At 36.5% G+C, this 27,271-nt stretch overlaps 1 protein-coding gene across 2 annotated transcripts; it reads left to right on the plus strand.

Moving 5' to 3' along the window:
- Positions 1 to 321: 321 nt before the first annotated feature.
- Positions 322 to 20,718, plus strand: CRISP1 (cysteine rich secretory protein 1). Of its 2 annotated transcripts, XM_057700221.1 has the most exons (8): positions 322 to 520; positions 7,172 to 7,239; positions 9,732 to 9,860; positions 12,595 to 12,685; positions 13,792 to 13,940; positions 16,255 to 16,346; positions 19,048 to 19,136; positions 20,526 to 20,670. In XM_057700221.1, exons 2-8 carry the CDS (start codon positions 7,174 to 7,176, stop codon positions 20,651 to 20,653), a joined length of 744 nt encoding a protein of 247 aa, XP_057556204.1. In that variant the 5' UTR covers positions 322 to 520; positions 7,172 to 7,173; the 3' UTR covers positions 20,654 to 20,670. The 2 variants fall into 2 exon arrangements, with proteins under 2 accessions (XP_057556204.1, XP_057556206.1); XM_057700223.1 differs by lacking the exon at positions 322 to 520 and having other exon boundaries at positions 7,044 to 7,239; positions 20,526 to 20,718.
- Positions 20,719 to 27,271: the final 6,553 nt, after the last annotated feature.

Here is a 27,271-nt window from a genome sequence, read left to right on the forward strand (position 1 = left end):
AAACCTCATGAGATTGAGCAGTTTATATGCTTGATTATTCCACGTATCTGTAGTGTCTAGAGGAGGGCATGGTACCTATTAATAGCTCAATAAATATTTATTAAATGCTGCAGCAAAGCTGATAAGTTGCTTTTCTCTTCTGGGCCACAGGATCACTTTCCCTTTCAGTGTCTTGCGATCTGATTGTGGCTCTACTGACTCATGCAGCTGATCTTTGCAGCTTGTTCCAAATGTGGAAGTTTACGGCTGGTGAGCTTCATAGATGAGGTTGCCTGGGTTATAAACTAGAAACGCATCCACAATCATGACTTGTAGTTTTCACAGGCTCTAGATTTGTTCTGATTATTAAGTATTCATGCCCTCATCCACTGTAAATTCCTGAATCTCTTGTAAGCATTTTCATTGAGCTGGCTTCCTCACAGAGCAAATCTTCCATGTGGAGTATTGTGTAAAGCCAAGAGCACAATAAAATACCTGGTTCTCATCAGAATATTGAATTTTACAAACTGTGTGAACGGGGGTAAGTTATACATGTCTTTAAGTGTTAGTTTAGCTATTTGAAACGTGAGATTGATGATAAGTGACTACTTAATAGCACTGTCATAGTGTTAAATAAGAGATAATGTGCAGCCTTATCTTAACACCATTTATCATAACGTAAAAGGAAATGTTAATTAGAGAACAGACTTGTGGTTGCCAAGGAGGAAGGAGGCTGGGGGAGGGATAGAGTGGGAGTCTGGGGTTAGCAGATGCAAACTAGAATATATAGAATGGATAAACAATAAGGTCCTACTGTATAGCACAGGGAACTATATTCAATATCCTGTGATAAACCATAATAGAAAAGAAAATAAAAAAGAATGTATGTATATGTATAACTGAATCACTTTGCTGTACAGCAGAAATTAACACAACATTGTAAATCAGCTATACTTCAATTAAAAAGTTAATAAAACAGCATAACCACTTTGGGGGAAAAAGTAAACAGTTATTTCTATGCTTTTAGTAAAGGAATTAATAAATTTAAATATACTATGCAAGTGTAATATTACTTATTCAGATCATTCTCGAGAACTTCTTGCAGCAAAGCTAAGAAGAAACTGATTTTCACATAGGGCCGATTACCATGTGGTTATATATATCTGAAAGTGCCAAGGCGGGCATCTTTTATTTCATGAACTATGTGACACTGCTTCCAAAGCAACCAGCCAGTCATAAGGCAGGGGCCCTCTGTCTCTTTTATAACTGAAGGCAGACTAGTTTCAAATTTTACCTTGGGAGTCAACAGGCATGCATTTCATGTGTTGTCATAAACCACGTAACTGTATACGTGACTCTGTTTACATATCCCATTATATTACACTAGTCCATTTATACACATGGGTGCCACTAGTACTCTTTCTTGATTACTACAGCATCATAGTAAGTCTTGATATCTGATAGTATAAGTCCTCCAGCTTTGTTTGACTTCACTATTTTATCAATGTTAAATCAAGCTTAGAATAACTTCACGTCTCATGACAAATAAAATGGACACACGCACGCGCACACACACACAAACACACAAATACAAGCATTAATCATAAAGAAAGATAAATGGAACATATTCAGTAAAGAACTTTTTTAAACAAAAGACACAATTAAAAGAGTTCAGAAAGATGACAGACTAAGAGAAAAGATTTGCAATACATACATTTGACAAATACTTTATATTAATAATACAGAGAGAATTCCTACAGACCAGTAAGGAAAAGGTAGTCAATCTAATTACAACAGCGAGCAAAAAATTTGACAGACTTCACAAAAGATGGTATGAAAGTGGTTGACAAACACACAAAAATGTGTTCGATGTCATTAGTAATCAGACAAATACAAGTTAAAAACCATGATGAAATACCATCACATAAACATAATGGATAAAATTAAAAAAAAAAAAGAATACCAAGTATGGGTGAGGATAAGAAGCTCGTAGAAGTATAAAAGTATATATTTCTATAACTCCTTTGGAAAAATATTTGACAGTACCTACTGAAGGAAAACATATATATACCATAGAACCCAATAATTCCACTTCTGGATATATGTCCAAAAAAAAGTAAATAATAATAGGTACCAAAAGCCATGTGAAAAAATGTCCATAGAAGTTTCATTTGTAGTAGCTCTAAACTGAAAATAAATCAAATGTTCATTAATAACAGATTGGGTAAATAAATTATATTGTCTGCATACTACCCAGCTATTAGGAAAAATAAACTTTAAGTGCAACATAGATGAATCTCATAGGCATAATATTGAGTGAAAAACTTTATATACTAAAAATACACATTCTGCCTACATAAAGTTGCAAAGTTGATTAACTTATGGAAATCAGAATGATTTTTACTCTTGGGAGTCACTGACTGGAAGGAGAACCAAGGACCTTCTTGGGTGCTGGAACAAATATATATATATATTATCTCTAGTGGTGGTAGCATGCTAAATACATATTTATACATTTATTAATTTGTACACTTAAGATTTACGTACTTTACCAAATATAAGTTATACCTTTGTAATTATTTTTATGTGCTTTACTAAGTATGTTATACCTTAGTTATACCTTAGTAAGTCACTGAGGCAAAGAAGAAAAAAAGGATTGATGATCCAATCCTTGTAGAGTTCATTCTTATGAATTCTTCGATTAAAGGAAGGCTGGGACTGTTCTTTCTGTGCGTGCTTTCTGAGAAGGACATGGTCTAACAACTTTCGTCCATAAACGAAAATGCACTCCCAAGGGCATGCCAGAGGGCAGGGCTCAGTCCTGCTTACTCTTTTCCCTCATTTTTGATGCTTCCTCCTACCAAATATTAAGTTGCAAACATCCCAGTTCTGTTTATATGTTAAGAAGACATACAATCTAAAACAGAAACGTAGGGAAAATTAATTTTAATAGCATATCAAGTTTCTGGTATTAGTATAGAGTTTGGGCTTAAAATTGCTGATTGTTTATTAAATACCTATGCTAAGTAGAGATTGATGCTGAAGTTAGTGAGGTGATATGTTAGCTGCGTCTATAATACTTCTGTTCAGAAAAGCTGCCTTTCTCTGAGTACTGTACAGTAACTAGATTCCTTAGTTTAAATGGCCTACTTATTCCCTAGACTGTCAGTCCTCCTGGCACTGGAGAATCATTTAGATCATTCTGGAGGTTTGGCCTTGGTCCTGTTCCTGAGCTATTCCTTTACTAACGCTCTAGTGGATAAGCCTCAATGGGTCCCCAGAGTCTCTTTCCCTGGGTCCACTTGTTTTTCCACCCCTACAACCTCTACTCAACCTCTGGGTCGTGCCCTCCAGTTCTAATCTCTATTTCTGCACCTTGGTCACTTCTGCCCAAGTCACTGTTTGCCGGAAGCTCTGACTACTGCCTTCTGTTTTCTAGTCCTTTAACCTGACCATCTGACTCTATCTCTGAAAAATATCTTAAAGCCCCAAGTCTGTCCTTTTATAATCGTTACGGGCCAAGAAGGATGCCTTTGTAATTACCTGTATCCAATCCTCCATCTAAAATGCTTAATATACTACTGATGCCCAGGTATTAACCTTGACCTTTCTGTTTTTGACTCAGTTGCTCCAAGTTGGTGCTTGAACCTTAAGTAAAGGTATCCTCCTATTTTTCTCACAGCCTCTGGTCTCTGACAAGTTTTAGTTTGAAAGCACACATTCTACTTATTCATAGACCCCCCCCCAAGCCAAAACTTAGGCTCAAAAATCTGAGGGTCCCATTAGCTTAGTGGCCCTTAACTTCAACCAATCAAAGTTCTTTGGAGGAGCCAAACATGCTAAGGTTAACACTGATTGTCCCACGAACACTTACAAGAAGTCACAATAAGTGTTTTGATTCTTGCACAGGATAAAAATTCTAGCATTAAATCATCAATACACAGTATTGTATCAAATTGCTTATGCAACTTATAAAAGAATGTTTTCACCCATTTACAACAGAAGAAATATATCTGTATGTAAAATATCCAGGTCATATTTATGTATTTCCAATAATATGGTTGATACTGTATGTTTTCAAAAGCCATCTATCAGAATTAAAATCCATTTATAAAATATGGTATGCTTTCAAATTTGGATTATGAAGCCCATTGAACAGATTGCAACATTCTAAAAAGAATAATAGTAGTTAACTCTAAAGAGTTGGTTGTGTCTTATAGTCTTATCAATTTGAATGCCATCTGTATCTACAACATGTTGGATTTCATTCTAAGCAAATAAGTATAAGTCGATTTTTTTTGGTGCGGTTTTTTACTATTATTTATTTATTTATTTATTGGCTCTGTTGGGTCTTCGTTGCTGCACACAGGTTTTCTCTAGTCTCACCGAGTGGGGGGGGGGGGTACTCTTCATTGTGGTGCGAGGGCTCCTCATTGTGGTGGCTTCTCTTGTTTCAGAGCACAGGCTTTAGGTGTGTGGGCTTCAGTAGTTGCAGCTCAATAGTGGCTCATGGGCTCTAGAGCATAGGCTCAATAGTTGTGATGCACAGGCTTAGTGGCTCCCTGGCATGTAGTATCTTCCTGGGGCAGGGATTGAACCTGTGTCCCCTGCATTGGCAGGTGGATTCCTAGCCACTGTGCCACCTAGGAAGTCCGTATAAGTTGATTTTTCAGAGAACTTGTGGATTTATCGGTGTCATAGATAATAGGAGAACCTAGGATAAAACATTAATATTTTAACTCCAGGATCAGTATGACTTTTATGATATTACATGTATTGATTAACAGATTGTGTGTGTGTGTCTGAAATTATTACTCAGTTATTATTTGCTATTATTTAATTACTAAGTTATTATTTCAACTGTACAAAATTTAATTTATTTAATAAATATTTATTAAGCACTTATTATGTATCAGGTACACTTAGAAGTAAAATTAGTTTTGTATCACACTGAAAGAAAAAAGTGCAAAGATTTCAATCAATTTCCAATTCTGAAGCTCAAATCCTATGGTAATTTATGAAAAGTAGCCTAAAAAGGGCTGGGTGTTTGTGTTAAAATATTCATAATAACACTACTTACAGAGAAAAATATTAAAACTTAAAATCAAACAGCCAAAATCTTAAGTTAATTTCAAGTTATTCACATTATCAAAACAATGCTTGTAATGAATATATAACAATAGAAATTCTGGGGGAAATAAGATACAATTTTTGTATATATGATGTGCTTATGTATAAATCTAAGCATTGAATTTATACTTAAGGAAAAAACAGACTTGAAAGACAAAATCTAAATTGTCAATGATGATTGTTTGATTGGTGTGAGGCAGGTAATTTTTTTGATATTTCTTAAACCTTTTATAAAAGCTTCTTTGAAGTACATGCTAGTATACATCCACAAAACATGCTGACAATTAAGACAATGAGCAAACACACCACTCCAAAAATTTTCCCTTAGAAAATGCGATAGAAGTTATAGACAGCTTCATAAAGGGGACTAACTTGAATAATAACAGTTCAGTGAATAGAGTTACAGAAAAAGATATATAGATATAGTGTAAAGAGTATAAACATTAATATGTGTGTAAATATCAACTTACTATAGTTCAGAAACTTCTTTAAAATTTTTTCTTCAATTAACTCTGGGAAAAATTATTTCTTTTATTGGATTTTTGAAGATTAATTAAGAGAATAGGTTACATATTTCATCTTCTGTGTTACTGTATTACTGTATATTTTAGGGTGTGAGGGTTTGTAACATTTTGGAGGAAGAAAGAGAGGAAGAGAAAGAAAGAGATGAAAAAAGCGCAATGAGGACAGATTGTTTGCATGTGTATGTTCCCTGAAAAAATCGATTTACGGAATTCCTCTCTTACAAACACGTTTGGCAGTGTAGGGAGGGCGAGCTTGAGAGCAATGGCAAACTGCATCCTGTGTTTTATTCTGCACAAATCGTTTCACCGGCTCTTTGAAAGTCTTCTTTAAAATGAGAACCAAACTGTTAGCCTCTTCTGCTTTCCACTCAGCAGGATTGATTCAGAAATAAATTTGGCAGATCATAAAAAGAAGGTACCAACCAAATTTAATAACCTATACTTACTAATATCCTAGCATCAGCAACCTACATCAAATAGAAATAAAAAAGAGGGTATATTAGCTCTGATTTGCTCCATTCACCATGACAATCATTCTTGGCAGAGTGATCAGACTTTACAGAATATCTCTAAATCATGTACATACATCACTGGGACCAACATCACGCCTCCTCGCTATAGGCAACAGAGAATTCAAATCTAATCTTGTGTTTTTATATTAGTTTCCTGTTGCCACTGTAGCAAACTCCAATAAAGTCAGAATCTTAAAACAACACAAATTTACTATTTTTATAGTCTGGAGGTCAGAAGTCCAGATGGGTCTCACTGAGCTAAAAAAATCAAGATTCAGGGGACTTCCTTGGTGGCGTAGTGGTTAAGACTCTGCTCTCCCAGTGCAGGGGGCCTGGGTTTGATCCCTGATCAGGGAACTATCAGGGATCAAACCCAGGCCCCCACATGTGTGCCACAACTAAGAGTTCAAGTGCCACAACAAAGGAGCCCGCATGCTGCAACTAAGACCTGGCACAACCAAGGAAGTAAATTACTTAATTAATTAATTTAAAAAAAAAAGATTCAGCAGGAAGACTCCAGGGGAGAATCCGTTTCCTCGTGTTTGCCTAGTTCCAGAGATTGCCCATATTCTCTGGCTCATGGTCCTTTCTTCTGTTCTCAAAGTCAGTCACGGCTAGTTGAGTCTTCCTCATAATCCATCACTGATGCTGCCTCTCTCTTCCACATCTAAGTCCCCTTGTGATGACACTGAGCTCACGTGGGTAATCCAGGACAACATCCCCACTTTAAAGTCAGACAACTAGCAATCTGAACTTCATCTGCTACCTTAATTCTCTTTTGTCACACAAGGTAACAAATTCAAAGGTTCCAGGGATTAAGACATTAAGTCTATTATTCTTCCAATCATAGTTCTCTCTTCCTCTCTTGGTCCTAATGACTAACATATTATACCTTGTTCTGATCCTGCAGGTCTCTTTTTGCAGAAATTGCAGGTATATGTAAACGTGTTTCCAAAAAAGGCTTTATTACAAAACATGATCCCACGGGTTGGCAATAGTCTGAAATTATGTTACTTTTCTTTCCAGGGATGACAATGAAACACTTCTTATTTTTGGCCGTTGCTGCTGGCTTCCTGCCTGTTTTGATTATAAGAGTATGTAAGAATTGTATGTTTTATGATTACTTTCGAGAAGAGGATAAGGGCTAACCCTTGGCTAGAACTCACTTTGTCACAGGCACTGTTTACCTAGTTCTCACCATAGCCTTATTAGGCAAGTACTATTCTTAATCCCAGGTTACAGAGAAGGAAACCAAAACATAAGGAGGTTAAGTCACCTGTCCCAGGTCAGATAACTGAGAAGTGGCAGAGCCTGAAGATAAATCTGAGCAATTTGCCTCCAGGGCCCCGTGCCTATATCATTATAACCTCTCTGGATAATTCAAAAAAGCTCAAAATGTAGGGCAGGAATTACTTCTTTACAACTGATGCATGCATTTTCCATGACAAAATGGGAAAAATATTATTTTTTAGTTTTTACCCAGAAAAGGTATTTCGTCAATATCCCAATTGAGCTCTCTGATTAACGACCAAAACAAGAATTTAACACATCCAAATCAAACATAAAATGAAAGGGGACAACAGCAAGGAGAGAAGTGTGAGGAGCTGTTACCAATGGAGGGAATATATATTAGAGGCCTGAATCTCACTACTTATTAAAAGCAAGAGTTTCAACATTCACACAACAGAAACACAACACTCAATGGTTTATAACAAGATATAAATTCCTAAAATTTTATCATGATCCAATAATATGTACCTCTAAATAACCTCAATAATATAAAGTATTACATTTTTGAATGTACCCAAAATATTTTTATGATGAGCTGAAGTTAACAGTCTTGGTATAGAACATGTGTTTTTTTTGTTTTGTTTTCTTCATATGCTAGATAGGAGAAGTCAAACGCCAAAGGCACTTAATTCAATAAATGAAAAAAAATCCATATGTATTAGATTATTGCAGTGCTGGTTTGAATCTTTTCACCCATAGTTCTTCCCCAAAGAGAAACCAGGTGGAGCTCTTGCCTGATATGCAACACTCGTCTGTTAAGCTGGAAGTATGGCATTTTGGAGTCATCACCAGATATAGGTTCTGACCACCACGGTGGGGAATTAAAAAAGCTCGAAGGAGAGGTTTAAGAGAGGAAGAGTTCAAAGGCGCGAGATATCAGATGGCTGAGTCATCCATGTGGATGCTGAAGTCCCTCCATATGACTGCAGAATTTGGGGTGGACAAGATGAATTGTTTCAGGAGACCCAGTTTCTATGAATGAGAGAAACTGACAAGAAAACCATTGCAGTATGGTAGAGTAAATGTTCAGAAAGGAGGTAGGTAGAGTTTCCCTGGAGCAGGGTTTTTTTAGAGGAGCAAGGAGAGTTATAAGCTGGAACTTGTAAGGGGATTCTTGTGAGTTCCCACCCTCCCCTCACATCGAGACCAGGCTACCTGCAGTGTGACAGGACAGTAACACCTTGTGAGTGTGCTTTTGAGGAAATGACATCTACAGGGGACAGTCTCTAGAGGAGTTTACTGATTTTATAGTTATGTCTTCTCCCGATATCTGTAAGCTGTTGCTATAAAATAAATGGCAAGAACTACTTCTATATTTGAGTAAGGTGTAGTTCTGAATCCTACCCATTCAGAAACTGCCTTGATAGTCCTGTGGTAGTTGAAGATTAAATAGATAGCACTCAAATTACACTATATAAGCCTTGTCACTTTAAAAAATAGTATGAAATGCATGTGATATCTCACACACACGCACACAGACACACACACACACACACACTAAAGAAGATGTTCTTTATAAAAATTAATGCTAACCTAAAATATTAAGGCCATTTATTTTTCTTAATAAGTTATAGGATAAAAAGTAAACAACAGTCACAAATTCTAGATTGTAGTCAATTTGAATTCTATTTTGTTTTTTTAACTAATAATAAAATAAACAAAACTTTTATTGTCCATTCCCTATAGCAAAAAGTTTTTTAATTCGATTTTGTATGGATACATACTGATACAAATATCAATGTTTTCTCATATGAGTAAGACAAAGATGCAGAATCTGGGTTAAAGATAGATTGGGGGCTTTATACTCAATAGTGAATACTTTAGATTCTCCCAGACACGTAACTTTAAACAATATTCAAGCGCAAGTGGTTTATTTGGGAAGCAGAGAGAACACTTGGAGGAGTAGAGTGGGGACTAGGCCACGGAAGGGAAGTCAGTGAGTAGAAGGTATAATAATATCTACACATCATTCACTATGGTTCACGTTGCCCAATAAAAATGGTTCAACATGGCCCAAAGGACCAATCACAAATCCAAAAAAAACCCAGTCACAAAATATCCAGTGCCCTGTTCTATAGACTTGTATAATGTCAGGCTGAGGTTCAGAAGTCCTCAAAACTAGCACCAGAGAAATGGAGACGAATATACTGAGATGTCATAGATTGAAAAACGCTGTACGTCACTATTTAGTCAACATATATTATAAGTTCATGTTATGAAGTCTACAAGTAATATACTATACATTGCAAATTCCACTTAAAAGAAGTCAGACTAATTAATAATTTTCTGGTAACAGGCAAAACCAGCTAAAGTTCCATATGATACACTCCTTACCGAATTGGCAATTGTCCAAGAAGAAATAGTGACTGTACATAACACCCTCAGGAGAGGCGTATTTCCACCAGCCAGCAACATGCTGAAAATGGTAAGATTAATTAAACAGCAACCACAATGATGCCGATAATAGTAACGGTGTTTACTGAGATTTTTATCAAGTTCTATTTGCTTTCCATACACTAAAAATTTGGTCTTCATGAACAAACCTATAATGCAGCAGAAGAAGAAACGGAAGCTCAGAGCAGGTAAGTAGTTTTCCCAAACTCATAGAGTTGGTAAATAACAGAGTCACAATTCCAATGCAAAAAAGTCTAATTTCATTTTCAATGTGCCCTAAGATGGTGCTTCTCAAACTTGAGTGCTTAAGAGTCAGCTAAAGAACTTGGTAAAGCACAGGTCCCTGGGCCTCACTCTCTGAAGTCTGATTCAGGAGGTCTAGGATGGGGACCACTCCAAGCTCCCAGATGTTGTTGATGCTACCAGTCAGTATCATCGACCTAGCAGAATATGCAGAATGAGTATATTCAAGTACTAAAGTACAAAGGTGTGAGAGATCAACAAGATGATAAACTAAGTGCACCAGTAAAACTGAGGAATATTTTAAAAGAAATACGGGCATTGAGTTTTCCCATAAATAATGCATAGGGGACGGATAAAAAGGAACTAATAGAATTACAGTAGAGCTGAAGAGCCAATCACAACTGTCAGGCAGAGATTTTCCAAAAATGAAAAAAAAATTTCTACACATAGGGTTAGAATTTTATTTGAATAGAACCATTTGTTAAACCCAGAATTCATAATTTTGCTGCAATAACCATGAATACTTACTTTTGATTTTAATTATGGATGTATCACAAAAAATTGGTATCTTACCAACATTAATCAAAGGAAATATCCTAAAGAGTTTCCTCAAAAGAGGTCTAAACTACAGACTGTTTGTAATTAATGTTGCAGGTAGTTTACACAATAAAATAAAGAGACTCTGAGGGGGAGATTAGCATTCACGATGCTTATTGGGGAACCATCTCCAGGCTTACACCCACCTGTGGATGTAGAGAAACAGCATAGGGCATACAAAGAAGTTGGATTGTGATATAGACACAACAGAGGGCTCCGCTAATCCCATGGGAAGCTGTACAACTAGGACAACTCAGTACCACCTTGTCCTGAGTTGGAGGGCAGTTGTGTGGCATTTATAGCTACTAGAGCTACTTGCTGTTAGATGTGGGCTACCCCAGGGAAGAGAGTATGCTTATGAATGTGGACAGCTTTTAGAGAGGACAGTAGAGCTGTCTGTGGGCAGGACCCTCAGCTTTAGAGGAAATAAGTGCTTCAGTTTCGAAAGTGACCTGGGTATGCAAGTCTATCACCCATGCACAGCTAGCAATCAGCAGTAAATTAACCAGATAAGTTCCAGTCCTAATCATTTGAAAACCTGGTCAAAATAGGCAAGATTTTATACTCTTGAGTCCAATGATGGTATCCCCACAGCCAGGAGATACCATGCCCTAATGGGATGTGTTATGTCATCTCTACATTTTCAATTAGATGTATCCATCACTGAAATACATCTTTTCTCGCAGGAAACAATCAAACCCTAAAAAACCACAGTTTTAATTTGACCCTAAGCTAGTGAGTTACCTAATTAACCTCACAGTTTGGTCAATTCATTGACCTGAGGGGTAATTCTATAAAACTCATGCAGATGGCAGCCTATATGTATAAGAGATAAACTTCTTGGATGTCAGGGAAAATATTGAAAATCTAAGTTAGGGTATCATCCAAAAATTATTCTCAAGAGTAGCTGAATGATTTATACAAAATTCTGTAGTAAATAAGAAATGCCACAACTTTTGTTGGTAATAATGTGTTGCATGCAGACATCAGGACAGTCTTTTAAGCGGATGTACACAATGTGAGAATGAAAGAGTGTCTGGGACAACATCTGTCACAGAGTCCCATAACTGGTGATGTAGACTTTCTGCCTTTTATCTACTTTGGAGAAAAACCCAACAAAATACTTCAGCTTAGCACAATTGATGCACACCAGGAATTAGGAGCACACACTCTAGAGCCAGAAGAACCTGGATTCTATTTTTGCCACTTTATTGGTTGTGTTATCCTGAAAAATTATGCAACATCTCTGTGTCTCAGTTTCCTGATTTGAAAATGAAGATAATTACAGTGCTTCCCTTGTAGAACTGCTTTGAGGAAAAATGAAAGAATATGTATTTAGAACTAGTAACAGATCCTGGCATGAAGTATTAGCTATGATTTGCTATTATTATTCATAATTTAGATGGAGATGTGTGACACTATACTTGTTTCTAATCAGAGTGATATTTATTTATTGAGCATGTAGCATAAGATTTATCATACCACAATTATACTGCATGAATTATGGCATTAAATTTTTGAACAAGCTATTAGGTATGAACTATGGGGCTTATTTTACAGATTTAAAGAAACTGAGACTCAAGGAGATTAGATAATGGATCTGAGGTAAAACTGGTAATAAAGGATGAGATGGATTGCTAACCCTGGTCTGCTTTCCTGGAAGCATTTACTTAAACTCTAATATTTCTGAAAGAAAAGCTACATCTGAATGTTATCAAATTTTGATTTTGTAAATTCAAGGGCTAAAACAATGGATTGAAAGATTTGTCTTCCTCTTCCAATCAAAATATTTAAGAGAGGTGCTGGGATTTAAATCGTGAGTGTATACAATTGAGGATGTTGCTAGCCTTGGATTTTTAGGAACAATAAACTAGAATCTTATCAAGAAATGTTAATAAGTCTATGTGATTGTATTTCACTTGTAGAATTGGAGTGAAGAAGCTGCACAAAATGCCAGAGTGTTGTCCAAAGACTGTGAATTTGTAGAGAGCAATGCACTGAAGAGGCGAATTACAAGTAGGTATATGACACACCTTTCTGCTCAACAGTTCTCAGGAATTGTTAAGTAACCTGATAAGGGTAAGTTAAGTCATCCGTCCTACGTTTACATCTGCTCCATAAATGGCAGTGAATTGTGGGCCACTGTACTGTTTCATTATTAATGATTTTTAAATTTAGAAATTCAAATTTTCAAATTCCTGATTCTAACCACCAAAAGGAAAGAATCAAAGCTTTCATTATCACAGAAGAGTTGAGTAATATGATGATGACTAGCTGGAAAGCTATACAGCTAGAAGGTTTCCACTCTGTGTATTTAGTTCAGCTTCTCACAGTAGTACCATGGGGCTATCTTCAGTTCTGGAACACTAATACAGTTGAGAAGTGAGTTGTATCCAGCTCTACTGAGCTGCCCGCAAGAAGAATTCAGGTGCTCAAAAATGAGTCCATCTCATGGCCTGTATATTAGGTGGATCACTGATGGTTTCCAGAAAAGTCATTAGTACGTCCTACACAAGTAGACATTAATAACATTTATGAGATACTTGTTTATTACAACTATTTTTAAATAGTAATGAAACTTCCATATTTACAGATTACTGGGCATCTTTGCCCAATGTTTTTGAGCTCTAAATTAGCAATGTGAGTCTTCCCTGCCCTAGAAAAGGGCAGTTTACTCCCAAATATTATATTTGATCAAGAGCCCATATCACAAGTGGATGGATGGCTGAATGAGCAAATGTTTGTTTTAAGATCTTTGCATGATGGATACCTCTGTGTGGCTGCTTTCAAGCCATGGGCCCAGTTACAACTCAGAGGTTATTCTGATCGGTTTCATCCTTCTGAACCAGCTCGGACATGGCAGAGACTGAAATGTTGGTTGAATTGATTTCCAAGCTTGCAGATCATCTCTCACTGTCAAACTCTCAGCAAACCCAAGCACCACAAGTTTATCCATAGGTGAGAAAGAAAATTGTTAGCAGAGATACAGCTGTTTGACTCCCCTTATCACACATTGCTTGGATGACCAGTGAAACATGTGTAAAATAAAAGTAAGAAAAGTATCTTTGTAAAGTATTTCCAAGTTTTGTAGTGTATGACCTAGCCCATTTTCCTCCTTTCAGATACTTTTTGTGGAGAAAATATGCATTTGACATCTTATCCTATCTCATGGTCAAATGTAATCAGAATCTGGTACAATGAGTCTAAATATTTCAAGTATGGGGAATGGACCTCGACCGATGATGACATGACGATTGAACATTATACTCAGGTAAACTGTGTGCTGGCAAATACACCCATTGTTTAAGCGACTATAGGCATGTGTGGAAAATAGGCAAATGAGAACTATGGAAATTCACTCTATCCACTTTTTGCAAACTTACACTCTTTAAAGATTTTTATTTACTTTAGTGGGAAATAATATTTGGAAATTAATATTTGGGAGCTGGGTATCTTCAAGGACAGAGAAAAAACAAGGGAAGGGGTTGGAGAAGGAGGCTGAAACATGATAAATGCGAGAGTGGAAGGAGATAATCACAGAAGGCCATGTCATTGGAGCCTCATTAGCTGTTATAAATTTTACATTTTATTTTTTATTGGAGTATAGTTGCTTTACAATACTGTGTTAGTTTCTACTGCACAGCAAAGTGAATCAGCTATACATACCATACACATATATCCCCTCTTTTTTGGATTTACTTCCCACTTAGGTCACCACAGTGCACTGAGTAGAGTTCCCTGTGCTATACCATAGGTTCTCATTCATTACCTATTTTATACAAAGTATCAGTAGTGTATGTATGTCAATCCCAATTTCCCAATTTATTCCACTACCCCCCTTTTCTCCTTGGTATCCATACGTTTGTTCTCTATGCCTGTGTCTCTATTTCTGCTTTGTAAATAAGATTGTCTATACCAATTTTTTCAGATTCCACATATATGTGTTAATATATGGTATTTGTTTTTCTCTTTCTGACTTACTTCACTCTGTATGACAGTCTCTAGTCTCATGTATGACATGTCTCTACAAATGACCCAATGTCATTCCTTTTTATGGCTGAGTAATATTCCATTGTATATATGTGCCACATCTTCTTTATCCATTCATCTGTTGATGGACGTTTAGGTTGCTTCCATGTCCTGGCTATTGTAAATAGTGCTGCAACGAACACGGGGATGCGTGTGTCTTTTTGATTTATGGTTTTCTCAGGATATGTGCTCAGTAGTGGGATTGTTGGGTCATTTACATTGTATTTAAATGCAGTAGAAGTCATTAAACAAGTGAATGATTTAACCTGATTTACATTTTTAAAATACCATTGGACTTCAGTGTAGATAATAAATTAATTCTACAAAAATGACTTTTAATATCTAAATCAGATGAGTTATTTTCCAGTAAAATATAAATTAACAAAACTCATCCAGAATGGATAGATTTAAACACTTAACATGCAAAAAATACAAAAATGGAAAAACAGCCATTGTCCCCAAAGCAGAAAACACAAATGTGACCACAAAAATCTATAATAAAATATACTTAAAATAAAGCCTACTTAGGATTAATGTTGGGGTGGTGGTGGAATGAATTGGGAGATTGGAATAACAAATTGTACACTCTAAAGATATGCAGTTTATTGTAAAAAATAAAAAAATAAAAAGTTAAAAAAATCTAAAGAAAAAAAGATTAGTGTTAAAAGCTGACAAAGAGCATTTAAAACTCATAGACTTAATCACTTATGTATAGCAATGCAGACTTTGTAAATAAAAGATTAGCAAATAGTATTCTTCTTTTAAGATTGATATCCTTGGACAAAAGTGGTATGTGCCAGGAATCCAAGAATGTTATAGCATTAGACCATTTATTTATATAATTGATGTTATCATACAGTAGATAAAAATAAAATTATTACCCAGAGACTAAAAACAATACAAATATGTGACTAATTCCTACCTTCCATTTCTTTTAGATAAAAGTAGACTAGACCCACTATTTCCATCAAAAAAGCATGAGCTCTATTACTCTGGAATAGTAATTTAATATTTCCTGTTCCAAACACTTGTAAGTTTTATTATTCATTCCTCATCATATCCTATGATGTAGAAGATAATATTATTATATTCCATTTTAGGAATAGGAAAATGAAATTTCAAGACATAAAGCAAACTAGGAAATACCATTCTACCAAGAAGTGGTAGAGATAGACTTTGAACATGACTCATTTTTTCCTGAAGGCCAACTCATTACTCTCCACCATGCCAGTTCTTTGATGATTAAGTAAAGTTCCTTCCATGCTTTGATTTTTATATAATCACCAAACAGCCTTCATCATGTTATCAGATTTTCCATATAGATTTGATAAGCAGAGAATGAGTCCGGGCCAATGATGGCAACTGAGTGTGCTTATGCATGTGTGTTATCTAGGCACGTGGGAATCTTTCCATTCCTAGGACTTCCTAATAAACCAAAGGATGCTCAAAGCATCCTAAAAGCATGTGTGTTTATTTTTGATCAAGGATAACAATATTCATCGTGTAATCGTTTAGCAAAATACCAAATTATTAATAAAGTAACCTTATCTTTACAGGTTGTTTGGGCCACTTCTTACCTTATCGGCTGTGGCATATCATCATGTCACAGAGGAATTCAATATCTCTACATTTGTCACTATTGTCACGAGTATGTATTTTACAGCTTAGTTTCACATAGCTTTTACAAATATATTTCCCTAACTAGTTTCCCTAATTTAGCTTCTCACCATTATAAAATAAAACTCAAATAAATATGTCTTTTCAGTTTAAGAACTTTAGGGATAAAACATCATTTAGCCAACACCTAAAACACTACCCCCACATACACATATTTTTATTTATATAATATTATTCTAAATAAATCTATATCCCATTAATATAATGCTCAAATTTGGCAGTATCACCAGTCATCTCGCTATGTTTTATTGATTCTTTAAGTAGTATTAATTAAGAGACACAAATTTAAGCCAGCTTAAGCAAAAAGAAAAAAAAAAAGCGAGGATATTTATTTTAACAACACAAGAATATTTTTGGAATACTAGGGCAGAAATGCAGTGAAGTATCAAGAAAGAACAAATGAAAAAGCCAAGTGTTTTTGTATTTAGCATTTTAGTATTGGCATATGTATTTCCTTTAGAAATTAAATTTACATGTTATCAAAGGTGTGAGTAACAATTCTAAGAAAAGACCATCAAATTGCTCTACTTATGGAGAACTGTACTCCTTTGTCCTGTCACCTCTGGATATGAAGCAAAGGCAACTTCAGAAAAGGTTAATTGCAAGAACCCACAGGGACCCACTTGCGTGGCGTGAGTGGTGATTATCAGAAAGTAGGGACTGTTCTGAGCTGGATCTAGTCCTCCATTAGTTTACTACAAATGCCAGTTTAAATGTTACTCTGCTAAGGAAAGTTGTTGGTCTGCATATGTCTCCTTCAGTTAGCTGTACTCACTTGTTCAATACACAAGTCTTTCCTCCGAAAGATGAGCTCCAAAGATGGTTTTCAACTCTCATCTCCCATGTGTGTAGCACAGTAAAAGATATTCACTATGAATCAATGAAAATGATTTATCTGATAATGTTACCATATTTACTCTTTAATTGAGATCTCCAGTATCACTGTAGATTCAACAGATGTAATATATTCATGTAATAGCTCTATGTGAGCTCTCTTCTGGTTTTAGCATGGCTTGATTTCAGTACTTAACATTTGTTGTGACTTTATCTATGTAATTAGTACTGAAGACGTAAGGTCTCCTTCCATATATAACACATCAATTGTACTAAATCTTTGCAGGGGCTCATGGTCTGCAGTAGACTTCTGACAACACAAAAAAGAAAAGTAGAACATATGTTCCTGAGATACGAGAATTTTCTCAGCCAAAGCTTAAGCCAAGTGTCTGACAAAATTCCTTGCTGAATTAAGCAGTATTTCTTTTATAAATTCAAATTTTAACAATTCATTCAAGAAGAAATAAAGAGAATATTGTTTCAACTAGAATATTCACCTTTTCTTTTTTTTTTTTGAAAAATTTTTTAAGCTCTTTATTGGAATATAATTGCTTTGCACTTTTGTACCAGCTTTTGAGGTACACCAAAGTGAATCAGCTGTATTTATACATATATCCCCATATCCCTTCCCTCCCGTGACTCCCTCCCGCCCTCCCTGTCCTGGCCCTCTAAGGCATCACCCATCATCAAGTTGATCTCCCTTTGTTATACAGCAACTTCCCACCAGCTATCTATTTTACAGCTGGTAGTGTATATATGTCTATGCTACTCTCTCACTTCATCCCAGCTTCCCCTTCGACCCCCACCAACCCCTTGTCCTCCAGTCCATTCTCTGCATCTGCATCCTTATTCTTGCCCTGCCACTGGGTTCATCAGTACCATTTTTTTTTTTTTTTTTTAGATTCTGTATATATGACTTAGTGTACAGTATTTGTTTTTCTCTTTCTGGTTTACTTCACTCTGTATGACAGACTCTAGGTCCATCCACCTCACTACAAATAACTCAATTTCATTCCTTTTTATGGCTGAGTAATATTCCATTGTGTATGTGTGTCACATTTTCTTTATCCATTCATCTGTTGATGGGCATTTACACATGTTCTTCTTGCTTGGCCCTGCAATAAAACTTTCTCTGTGCATAAATAAATGAATAAATAAATAAATTAATTAATTAATTAATTAATTTAAGTGAAAATCACTCATAATCCCCATTGCTTTCTTAGACATTTGCAGGGAAGACCATCTTCTCTGAAATTTTAAATTGGCTCAAAACAGGAAATTCTCATCTATTCTCTCTCCCCCAACTCCAACACTTTATCTTTATCCATGTTGTTGTACTGTCATCTTTTGTAATAGTACCTGTGTTTCTACAAGTAACACTGACACGTATCAAATTTCTCATGACATAGTGCAAGATGGAGTTAGAACATCTCCCATTTGACTCACTAACATTTTCTTAACATTATTAAAAACATGCACTTTTACATAAATTTTATCAAGTCCTCATGCGTATAAATAAGGATGTGTCCTATCATAAATGTGTCTAAAGCCTCCTGCTTTTTAGAACTTGACTGTCCAAAGAGATGCAAATTCTCTCAAAATACTCTTAGCACCTCAGAGATGCCTGTAGTACATTCAAAAAGATAAATTACTCTCATCCAAGGCTAGAAATCTTATACATGTCTTAGGGATTATATATAAGTGGCTGCAAGTGGTTTTCAAACATTGTTTAATTGTTTTAAGTTATTTTAATTAATTTTCAATAGTAAGTAAAATTTTATATGCATTTTTCAAACATCAATTTTATGAGGCTACTTTTTTCTTTATTCTTTTTTAAGGGGAAATGATCCTGACAAAAAGAATGTACCTTATAAAAACGGAACTCCATGTGGAGACTGTCCAAATAACTGTGAAGATAAACTCTGCAGTAAGTTTTACACCTCACTGTGCTTAATCTTCACTGTTGATCTGGGAGCCATGTGTCCTTAAAACCAAGCGTTTAACAATACTGCACTTTTCTGTTACTTTTTCCTTAATCATCCCAAAGGGAAAATCAACGTTACCTGATTTCTCTTCCTGTACCCCCAGAGTGACCCAGAAGACCACTGACCAAATCTATTGGATTGCAGATTAGAGGGTCTAAACTCAAGTTTTCAACCTTAAGCTTAAAGTTCCCACCCTAATAAGAGCACCTTGGATAAGATGTTAATATAATTATAAATTCATATTCTCTGCTCTGTAAAAAGTTTCTTGGCTCTCCTGTTGCAGCCCTGAAGTTCGATACCTTGCTTTCAGGTTACCAGTGTTCTCAGATTACTTGCTGGCCATAATCCCCCATCTGCCTGACCACTTATCACAGCAAGTAATTTCTTACCGAGTGATCCTTATTCTTTGAAGTTTCCGCTGACACCCTGGAAGATATTAGCCGATGATGACACTGTCCGTTTATCACACATCCTTATATTTCTCAAGTAAATCTTACTTGAAATGTAGTATTAACCAAATGGTTTCCAATTATATGTTCATTTTCTTAGGTAGCAAAAGTCTCTTTTTATAGAGCTTCCTGCAGGCATAATTCCTTATTCCACAGGGATATGTTTATATGATAATTTTCAATAAGTTTATGGAGAAATAACAACCTCCCCTCTCCCCCCAAAAAAATCCTTTATCTTCAGATTTGCAAGACCAAAAAGCTTATTTTCCTTCATCTGACCGGGTCATTCTGTTTGCTTTTAAAGCAAGGAAAATGTAATCTCCTTCCCTTTATCAGTCTCTCTCTGTTTCTCTGTCTCTCTCTCTATCTCCCTCCTCTTCCTCCTCCTCCTCCTCCTCCTCCTCCTTCTTTTTTCTTCTTCTTCTTCCTGTCACTTTTAGTAATTCATTTCTGAAAATAAAGGTACTTGGAGAAAGATCAAATATCTACTAATTATTTTTGCTACAGAGGATTTTTTTTATCCACAAGACAAAAGCAATGTCTAGAATGGACTGAAACATGCAATAGAAGTAAAATGAGAGTAGAAAAGAAAAAAAGTATTACTTAATAATACTGACTATGGGGGCTTCCTAGGTGGCGCAGTGGTTAAGAATCTGCCTGCCAATGCAGAGGACATGGGTTCGATCCCTGCTCCAGGAAGATCCCACATGCCACGGAGCAACTAAGCCCGTGTGACAAAAAAAAATAATAATAATAATAATAATACTGACTATGTAACACAGAATATCCATCTCTTAAGCCCTTTACTTACCTATAAATGCATGAGAAGATGAGAGATGAGCTTTTGCGTCAATATTGTGTACCCCTGCTTCTTCCTTTCAGCGAACCCTTGCGTCTACTACGATGAATACAGTAACTGTAAGACACAAACACGAGGTCTTGGCTGCAGCCACCTGTCCGTTCAACGACTCTGCAAAGCTAGTTGTCTGTGTCACAATGAGATAAAATAGCCCTTGTTATTTGCAACTGTAATGTGCTATTGGAGCACATCTCTGACCTTACTTTGCTTCAGCAGCTTCTGCTGCATTTCATGTGGTTTTAATTGCACCTGAGATCCTCATTCTCACTAATCATATATGGGCATCATTATATATACAAAGTACCCCTCACTCCTGTTCTGATACATCGTGAGGTAACATTGTCTTAAACTTTCTTAAAGCTTGGGTGAAATATGATTGATGAAATATGATCAAACTATGAAATATGGAATGAAATATGATTTAAATATGAGGCAGTTCAACACCTGCCTCATATTTAAATCATGTGATGTCTCGTTCCCGGGCTGACGTGATTCAGTGGGTGGGATGACTGATTCAGCAGCCTGTGCTAAAGGAGGGTGTTTCCCTGTTTGACTCCTTCCCCTGCTTTCCCAGGTCTCCCACCGCCCTGATGTTTGTCTTTCCTGCACAATTTACATGCACGAATAGTTCTTCACTTCTTAACTTTACTTCTACCTTAGATCAACCATTAAAACAATCCACAAAGCAAAGAGTCCAGTCTCATTTCTTGAAAGGTAAACATTGGTTAATGGGAAATGATTTAAATATCTCATTGTTTCATTGCCATATCTATACACATTTGTAAAGCGGGGCAAGAAAACCCCGTGAGTGCTTAGCTTAACAGAAGATGTATTCAACACTGATTACATGCAAGGGATAAACCATATACAGAGGGTAGTCATCGCCTTCATTTGAAACTGAATTGGAACATTAAAGAAAACTAGTGAAGTGTATGGCTACACAGAGAGCCCACTACTTGGTATTTTGTTTTCAGTTTCAGGCTTTTTTTCATAAATGTGCTCTTTCTTTCTGAAAGTTTATATAAAAGAAAATTCCCTAGGTTTCCATCATTTGTCATATCAGGTAAAAGAAAGAAGCAGTAGGAACCAAGTTTTACTTCAAGGCTGAAAATTGTTTGTGTGATCCGAAATGAGCTTCATGTGCTATATATCTTCAAGTAAATGTGACACAAATGTATAGTGTGTTGACCTGAAACAGACTGCCAGATATTTCTGCAGCAATGATGGGTTTATTCAGAATCAGCAGAGAATTGCAATTTGGAGACTGCAACCATGGTGAGCTACGTGCAGGTCCCCACCTGTCCAGAAAGGAGGATGTTTTTAGAGGGGGAAAAGGAAGCCTGGAGGGCTGTAGTACACAAAGGGCCCATGACTCTTTATTGGCTGAGTCCTTGCCAGGAAAAAAGATGAGTCTTTTCTTCTTCTTGTTGGGGTCTGCTATCATAGCAGGGCATGAGATCTCCCCCTTCTGGTCTCCCGACTCTACTTCACTGGGGTTTCTGTTTATTCATCTTTCCCAAGTGCAACGTTTTGAATACTTCGCAACATCACTCCAATGACCACAACTTATCAGGAGTGTTTGTGGACACAGCAGCACTCTTACTCATAGAGTTAAAACCTCATGGTATGTTCCAGGGTCACTGTTAGGGGGAGTGTCAAGGCTGGATTCAGGAAGCCAAATACAGACAGTGTTCTATTAAAAAACAGATGTGTGTGTGTGTGTGTGTGTGTGTGTGTGTGTGTACATGTACTAATGGATGTCCAGAAAACCTGTAAAGCAAAGGTATCAAGAGCATCACTGAGGGCAAAAACCTAATTAGGTTGTTGGGTTTGTAAGGGAGAAGAAATGGGCACAAAAATGAATCCAGATTACAGGGAAATGTGAAGGAAAGACAAACTGAATGACTTAGATGTGGTGCCACAACAAAGGTAATACACCCTGATTCTCAATTAAAAGTCCGCTACAATAAAAACTCATTTCTAGCAGATATAAATGGAGGCATGTGTAATAAAATGATCCAAGATATGCAGGTGGACAACAGCCTATATTAAGGGTCATTGTTCTAAGCATTTGGTAACCTGGTCATAACAGCAAGATTTCTTTACTAGTGAGGGCATTAGTATTCCCTTTGCCAGAAGGTCTTATGCCCTGATTGCGTATTTTCTGTCAATTCTATTCCTTCAGGTACATATAGTTTGATAGAAATGTGTCTTTTGGTATAAAATAATTAAAAGCTTTAGAAGCATGGTTTTTTTCTCTGTGCCAGGCTGAGTTAGTTCATTCACCTCACAGTTTAGAAAATTCATTCACATGAAGGGTAATTCTAAAAAGTTACCACAAGATGGCAGCATACACACACACACGATCGTTAAACGTTTTGCAGCCAAGGAAAATTAACTCTGCTAGCTTGATATCCTACAATTGTCCTAAAGAGTAGCTAAACGATTTGCATAGAAAGATTATAGTAAAAACAAAACAACCTCTACAATTTTGTTGGCCACAGGTCGCAGTCCTTTAAGTGGATGCACACAACGAAAGGATAGTAGCAATAGGAAGATTTTTCCTCCTACACCTACTGACAAAGAGGTTCTGCCTTTCATCTTTCTTGTAGAATAGCTGTTTCTGACATTGACCTGATAACGTATCTGTGCTTCAGTTTCCTCATTAGCAAATGGAGATAATAATAGTCCCTCCCTTGAAGAGCTGCTGTGAGGATAAATTAACGGAAAAATATATACAGAATTCCTAACAGATCCTGGCATCTTGTGTCAGCTATTAATTTTTATTATTTTTATAATTCACCATTTTCCGTTGAGATGCCTGACACTATACTTGCTTCTAATCAAAGCTGTCATTTATTAATTGTGCTCATTGTACAAGATTTAGTATATTACAATTGTATGGCATGGGGTATCTCATGGTAATAAAGGAAATACAAGGCCATTATTAAGTTAAGGTAGTTTCTTTCTATTCTAGTTGCTGAGTATTGATATCACAAAATGCTGCTGAATTTGTTCAAACACTTTTGAAACAACGATGAAATAATCATATGCTTTCCCCCCTTCATTCTGTTAATGTGGTCTATTAAGTTGATTTATTTTTGCAGGTCAATCCATCCTTAATTCCAGGAATAAATCCCACTTGGTCATGGTATATATTCTTTTTAGTATACTGCTGAATTCGGTTTGCTGGTATCTTTGAGCACATTTGCAGTAATATTCCTAAGTAATATCAGTCTGTGGTTTCCTTTTCTTCTAATGTTTGTTTATGACTTTGATGTTAGCATAATGCTGGCTTTAGAGAATAAATTAGAAAGTAATCCTCTTCCTCAGTTTCTTGAATGAGTTTGAGAAGGACTCATGTTAATGCTTCTGTAAATATTTAGTAGAATTCACCAATGAAGCATCTGGTTCTCGGTTGTTCTTTGTTGGGAGACTTTGCTTACTAATCCATTTTCTTTATTAAGTATAGGCCTATGGAGTTTTTAAAGTCTTCATGACTTAACCTTGGCAGGTTGTGTGCTTCTACCAGTTTGCCCCTTTTCTTTTAGGTAATTCAGTTTTTGGCATACTATTATCCATAGCACTCTCATAATCCTTTTTCTTTCTGTGATTTTATTTATTTGAGTCCTGTCTTTTTTTTTTAATCAACTCTATCTAAAGGTTTGTCAATTTTGTTGATGTTCTTGAAGAAACAATTTGTTGATTTTCTCTTTTTTCTATTCTCAAACTTATTTATCTCTGCTCTAATCTTTATTATTTGCTTTCTTGTACTACCTTTGGGTTTGGTTTATTCTTTTTCTAGTTCCTTCAAGTGTAAAGTTAGCTAGTTAAGATGTTTCTTTTTTAATATAAACAATTACAGTTATAAATTTTCATCATGGGGCTTCCCTGGTGGCACAGTGGTTAAGAATCTACATGCCAATACAGGGGACACAGGTTCGATCCCTGGTCTGGGGAGATCCCACAAGCTGTAAAGTAACTAAGCCTGTGCACCACAACTACTGAGCCTGCCCTCTAAAGCCAGTGAGCCACAACTATTGAGCCTACATACCACAACTACTGAAGCCTGTGCGCCTAGAGCCCATGCTCCGCAACAGGAGAAGCCAACGCAATAAGTCCACGCACTGCAATGAAGAGTAGCCCCCATTCACCGCAACTAAGAAAGCCCGTGTGCAGCAACGAAGACCCAATGCAGCCAATAAATACATAAATAAATTTTTTAAAAAATGTTCACCTTTGTTCTGCTTTCTCTGCAAACCATAAGTTTTTGGATGTTGAGTGTTCCTTTTTTCTTTTGTCTGAAGATAAATTCTGATTTCCCTTGTGATTTCTTCTTGTCCCATTGGTTGTTTAAGAGTTTCTTGTTTAATTTCCACATATTCACAAATTTTTTGATTTTCTTTTTGCTATTGATTTCTAGTTTTATTCCATGTAATCAGAAAAGATACTTTGTATTATTTCATTTTTTTAAATGTATTAAGATCCATCTTGTAGCCTAATGCAAGTTCTCTCCTAGGAAGTATTCTGTGTGCACTGGAGTAAAATATGCATTCTGCTCCTGTTGGGTGGAGTGGTCTTTGTACTTCCCCACTGACCTTATGTCTGGCTGTTCTATCCAATACTGAAAGTGGGGTATTGAACTCCTACTACTACTGTTGGCCTGTGTGTCTCTCTCTTTATTTCTTTCAATGTTTGCTTCAAGTATCTGAGAACTCTGATGTTTGGGGAATACATATTTATAATTGCTATGTCTTCTGGTGAAGTGCCCCTTTTGTCATTGTATCATATTATCCTTTGTCTCTGGTAACAGTTTTTGACTTAGAGTCTATTTTGTATGATATTGATTTAGCCACTCCTGCTCTCTTGTGGTTACTACTTGCATGCATAGCCTTTTCCAAACTTTAACTTTTGCATGTCTGGGGGTGTGAAATGAGCATCTTGGCATATCGTCAGATTCTATTTTTAACCCATTCTGCCAAACTATATCTTTTCGAGGGGAGTTAAATCTGTCCACTTGTGTTTACTATACTTAATGACAAATAAGGACTAGCCTTGGGCATTTTGTTATTTGTTTTCTGAACGTTGTGCATCCTTTTTGTTCTTCATTTTGTTTCTCCATTAATGCCGTCTTTATGGTTTGGTTGATTTTTTGTGACAAATTTTGATTCCTTTTTTATTTCCTTTTGTATATATTTTATTATTTTTTGTGGTTACCATGGGGACGATGTAAAACACTGTAAAGTGATTAAAATGTATTTTCAACTGATTCCAACTTTGCTTCAATTGCATAAAATACTCTCTTCTTTTGCAACTCTGCCCCTCCATACTGTTACGGATGTCACACACCACTCTACATATTGTGCACCCGTTAACAAAGATTTGTAGTCATTTTTATACTTTTGTATTTTAAATCCTATAGAAAATTTTAAACGGGCTACTCGGGGGGGGTCAGTCTCGGACTGTCAATAGTGATGCTATGGGCTAGAATGTCTGTGGGGGACGCACCTGGCCTTGTACTGTTTGCGGCGGTTCCCACAAACATGTCCCCGCCCGGAGCCAGTGTCGTGGCTGCGCTGGCCCTGTGGTTCATCTTATGATTGCAAATGAACCTCAGCAACAACCGTCGGGAAACTTTGAAAAGACAGGTTTATTACTCACACGTCCTGGAGGATACACAGCAAGCCCGGGGCCACTGAGGGCGGGCACAGATAGAGAGAGAGAGAGAGGGTAGACTCCGGATTATGCTTCTATTGGGGTGAAAGGTGGCCGCCTAGAGTTTTGTGGGTTCACTCTTTATTGGGGAATGTAAAACAGAAAAATGGAAATTAAAGCACGGGAAGGGAAAAGCAAGCATTCGTCAGAAGGTCCATTATCTAGGTCAACCAGAGTTTTCCAAAAAGGGAAGTTCATGGGGGGGACAGCCTGGCTCTTTGATTGTATTGCTGGCAATGTGTTTCTTCTAGATAAATGTCTTTGAAATGGATGCTTCAGCAATCCAAAGGTTAATGTCAGGCGCTTACATTACAATCAAAAAAGTTAACTGCCAGGCATTTACGACAGAATTACAAATCAAAAATTACAATAACATATGAAGAATCATGTTAACTGTGATAAGTGTGCAGTTCAGTGGCATTAAGTACATTCTCATTTTTTGTGCCATCATCACCACTACCCATGTCCAGAATATTCATCTTTCAAATCTAAAACTCAATAACTCTATTCACTATCTACCTCTCAGTCCCTGGCAACCACCATTCTACTCTTGTCTCTGTGAATTTGACTACCTTAGGTACTTCAAATAAAGAAAATCATGCAATAGTTGTCCTTTTTGTGACTGGCTAATTTCACTCAGCCAAATACCTTCAGAACTCATCCATGTTGTAGCATGTGTCCAAATGGCTTTCCTTTTTAAGGCTGAATAATATTTCATTGTATGGATATACTCTATTTTCTGTATTCATTCTTCTGTCGACGGGCACTTGGTTTGCTTACACCTTTTGGCTTGTGTATCATGCTGCTAATAAACATGGGTGTACAAATGTGTCTTTGAGTCCCTGTTTCAAATTTTTGTGAAATATACCCCAAAATGGAACTGTCGGATCATAGGGTAATTGTATTTTATAATTTTGAGGTACTGCCATACTGTTTTCCCCAGGGAGGCTGCACCATTTTACATTTCCACCAACAGAGCACAGGAGATCCAATTTATCCACATCCTCACCATTGTCAAGCTGTCAGTTCTTTTTAACTAGATCAAGAGAACCAA

Source organism: Hippopotamus amphibius, chromosome 11 (assembly GCF_030028045.1).
Source record: "Hippopotamus amphibius kiboko isolate mHipAmp2 chromosome 11, mHipAmp2.hap2, whole genome shotgun sequence".
Classification (NCBI taxonomy): domain Eukaryota; kingdom Metazoa; phylum Chordata; class Mammalia; order Artiodactyla; family Hippopotamidae; genus Hippopotamus; species Hippopotamus amphibius.

Bases quoted from the DNA above. Each gene is read 5' to 3' on its own strand.
- CRISP1 (XM_057700223.1), top strand. From the start codon at position 7,153: ATGTTACTTTTCTTTCCAGGGATGACAATGAAACACTTCTTATTTTTG. The intron at 13,941-16,254 runs GTAAACTGTGTG...TTATCTTTACAG, and splicing joins CGATTGAACATTATACTCAG to GTTGTTTGGGCCACTTCTTA. The intron at 19,137-20,525 runs GTAAGTTTTACA...TCTTCCTTTCAG, and splicing joins CTGTGAAGATAAACTCTGCA to CGAACCCTTGCGTCTACTAC.